Consider the following 3822-nt stretch of genomic DNA (forward strand, 5'->3'; position numbering starts at 1 on the left):
TAGATTGTCTTTCTCCATTGAGATCATGAGGTCAACAGTACGTGACAACGGGGCGGTGCGGTTCGTGCATGTATATGTATCTCCTTCGCATATCAATTACGTGCTGAGGTCAAGCTGGAACCTCCACGGACCGATTGTCGAACCTGTACTTTTAACCGAAAACAAATAAAGATTCGCGGCTTTTCATCGCGAGAGAAGCATTACAGAAGTCGCCCACTATGATGTCCACGGCGAATGAGCCCAGCCTTCACCTTCTCCGTGTTATGTTGGTCTTGTGGCTGTCATGGGTTATCTCTATCATCGCTGCCCAAAGCGCATCGCCCAAGCTTATGTGGTGTGCGAGTCCGCTAACTCCGGCAGTAATAGAGTCGCCTATTGACAAGTGGGTGGACGTCCCAGACACGAGTGTTGCCATGGAGCTACAGAACGAAGCTGTCGTGATGGTCTCGTACGACGTGTCGGTCTCCCACGTCACAGATATGCAGTCTGAAGGTGTCCCGGTAACAGAACTGAGCGAACTGTCCTTCCGGATAGCAGTAGACAACACTCCGTACCGTCAATCAGCAACAACAGTTGACGACCGAGAGCCATTGGTCGTAGTAGCAAGTGGGTTCTTGGTACTCGAAATCCCGCACGGGCACCATAATGTCAAGCTGCAATGGCGGAAGCGCGGCACGCACGTACTCAAGTGGGCGGTAAGTAGCGACATCCTGGATGGGTTTGCAGGCGGACGAAGTCTCACCGTGTCGGCGCAACATCGATTCATCTGGTACAAGCAGCCGATCACCGCAGTCTCCCTTCTGTCTGTAAATAAGTGGGAGGCGGTGCCCGGCATGGCTATTAACTTCCGCTTGTCGGAACCGGCCACGTTTCGGTTCTTCTATCAGTTGCCTGTCCGCCCTGAACTGGTGCAATACTCTCGTGGTTCGTTTTCAATTCGCTGTTTTGCTATTTTAGTTAGTTCCATGTTCGCTGACTGTAAATTATGGTGAATGAAAACAGATACAGCAGCGTACGATGAGATTGAGTCGGCTCTCGAGATAAATGGACTTCGCTATCGAGAAACAGGGTCGTACGGAATTATGGAGGGGTCTAGAAAGTCGACAGTACTTCTTCAAGGTAGTATTATCATGGACCTGTTACCAGGGGAGTACAGCGCTGTGCTGTACTGGAAGTCGCTGCTAGGCTCGAGTCGTCCCTGGTATTCGTCTCCAAATGCCTTGGACGGGTTTGCTATGGGGCGAGTGCTGGCCGCAGTAGGAGACCGGAGCATGGACTCGATGTCTGTGTACCATTTGGAACAATTTAAGCCGACATCAGTGGGGGAATGGTCGGACGTAGGAGACTCTGTGCTGCAGTTTACGCTGCCAAAAGCAACGCAAGTCTCGTTGAGCTACAATTTACCTCTTTCACAGAGTGACAATCCGCAGTTTAGCAGCTGGACCGAAGATTCGTGGGATCGCGTTCAAACTCGGTTAGTTATTGATGGAGTCGCATACAGGCATATGTCGTCTCTGGTAGACGGAAATGTCCGTGGAATAAAAAATGCAAGGGCAAGCATGGTGCTACCCCTCGCTGCCGGTACCCATACAGCCAGATTGCAGTGGAAAAATGTTGATGGCAATCAGTGGCGAGCAGTATCATTCATCACAGACCAAATTTCTTCGTACGCATCCATATTTATCAGCGTGAACACTTGGGATAACGATCCCAGGATTGTCGCGCCAGCTCTTGTGTCAGGAGAGGAAGACAAGACCGTGGAAATTGTAGATATTTCTATCAGCGATACGGATAGTGAAATGGCACTTGACTATGAGGTGACAGTCACAATGTCGGTGGAATTTGGTGTACTATCGCTAGATCCGACACCAGGAATCGCGTTTGCTTCAGGTAACGGAGATCGTAACGAATACTTGCTGTTCAGTGGGGCACTAAGTAGCGTCAACTCATTTTTATCTCGGGTGTGGTACCGAAGCTATTTGAACTGGTACGGCGAGGATGAGCTCCATATAAAGGTCGTGGATCAAGGTGTGACAGGATTCACGGCTGCGAGTACAGATGAAATTTATGTTGTGATACGCATAGCGTCTGTCAACGATCCACCACAGCTCATTGTTCCGAGTACTCAGTTCTTGCTTGAAGACCAACAGATCAGTATATTTGGCGTCAGGGTGCATGATGTTGACCCTGGCTTCGCTCGCAGCAACTCGACGTTTGAAATGCAGCTATTTGTACTGAGTGGTGTAATCTCTCTCGGTTCCACCAGCGGAGTGGAATTTATTGAGGGTGATGGAAAAGCAGATCAGCTGCTTCGTTTCCGTGGTGATCTACGCGCTGTCAATTCAGCATTATTTGAGATTAAGTATCGACCTGACAAAGATTTCAACTCGATGCAGCACGCGGAACGGCTCGGAATACTCGTGCGAGATCTCAATTACTTGGATAACACCATTACCGATGCGTCTAGGAGCATTTTGATTGAGGTTCAGAGCTCTGACGATCCGACTCAGGTAGTGCCATTAGAGTTGTCTACAATCACATTTCGTGGATATGCCGTGAAGTTACTAGGAGAAACAACAGGCAACGAGCTGGTATATGTGCAATTATTCGCAATGACGCCTGTCGGAGAAATCCAGCTCTCAAGACCAAGCAGCGCATATCCTGCAGGTGTAACAAAATTCCCCTCTAAAGATGAACCATCGAGCTCGATAAATTTAAGTGGTGCCGTGGCGGACGTTAGTGACATCCTGCAATCGGTTAAATTCAGTCGAACTCCGTCATTTTACGGATACGAGATCATATTCATCCGGTTAAGCGCTACTCCGGATTTTTCGATCGTGGAAGACTCGACAATCCAGATGAACCTGCTCAGCAATAGTTCGAACGAGCTTTGGTCAATTGCTAATGCAGCTCCATCTCACGGGAAAAACGAAGGAGGGACTACTGTCTCAGTGACGGGAAAAGGCTTCCAGAGATGGCCCGATGAAGCGCTTTGGTGTCGATTTGGCAGGAGTCCGCTCGTACAAGCCACTGTGAAATCTGATACACTTCTGACGTGTGTGACGCCTCCAGCGAGCGCTGATCTTCCCAATCGAACATTTGTGATGGTGACCAACAACAATGACTATTACTCGAATCCTATTCCGTTTCTGTACGAAGAAACTTGGACGATTGCCTCTGCATCACCATCAGGAGGGCCACGGACTGGAGGGACTACAGTGTTGATTAAAGGAAACAATTTCCCTCGGAATACTGCATTGCAGTGTGCGTTCGGGAAAAATTTGTCTCCAGCACTGTACTTATCACCGTCCACAGTCTCATGCAAGACGCCAATGGTGGACAAAGGAACAACGGACGTAGAATTTCGGTTAACATCCAACGGCCAAGAGTTTTCGCAGTCGGTGTTGTTCAGTTATCGAGGTAAGTGGAACTTGTGATTCTTTTTATGCGATAACTAGGCTTGCTAATTGAGTTTGGTATCGTTAGATTCACCGGAAATCTATTCCATCAATCCTCCGTACGGAAGTTCGAGTGGAGGGGATATTATTGCTGTTACAGGAGCCAACTTTTTCTTGGATTTACAAGCCAACTGCGTATTCAATGGGAGTATTGTCACGGCGGCATCTTTCAAGTCCTCCGGCGTGATCCTGTGCCTGTCTCCTGCCGTGACAACTCTCACACTGGAAGGTTTGACCGTAAGCCTTGCTGTAGTACTTGAAGGAAGTTCGTATGAGGCACCTGACAACTTCAGCATTTACGGTAAGTTACATAATCTTGTGATGTATAAGAAGTAAAGTTAACCAACTGTCTGTCCTCATGTAG

The 3822-nt window shown here is 48.5% G+C and overlaps 1 protein-coding gene across 1 annotated transcript in view; it reads left to right on the plus strand.

Moving 5' to 3' along the window:
- PPTG_20954 (hypothetical protein) overlaps positions 1–3822 on the plus strand; it is a 26986-nt gene continuing 23164 nt past the window's right edge. Inside the window, exons 1-3 of the mRNA XM_008894381.1 lie at positions 1–924; positions 1003–3420; positions 3487–3759. Coding sequence (XP_008892629.1) covers positions 219–924; positions 1003–3420; positions 3487–3759 — 3397 coding nt within the window. The 5' untranslated portion in view covers positions 1–218. The remainder of the gene's footprint in view (positions 925–1002; positions 3421–3486; positions 3760–3822) is intronic.

The sequence above is a fragment of the Phytophthora parasitica genome (assembly GCF_000247585.1).
Source record: "Phytophthora parasitica INRA-310 unplaced genomic scaffold supercont2.2, whole genome shotgun sequence".
In the NCBI taxonomy this organism is placed as follows: Eukaryota; Oomycota; class Peronosporomycetes; order Peronosporales; family Peronosporaceae; genus Phytophthora; species Phytophthora nicotianae.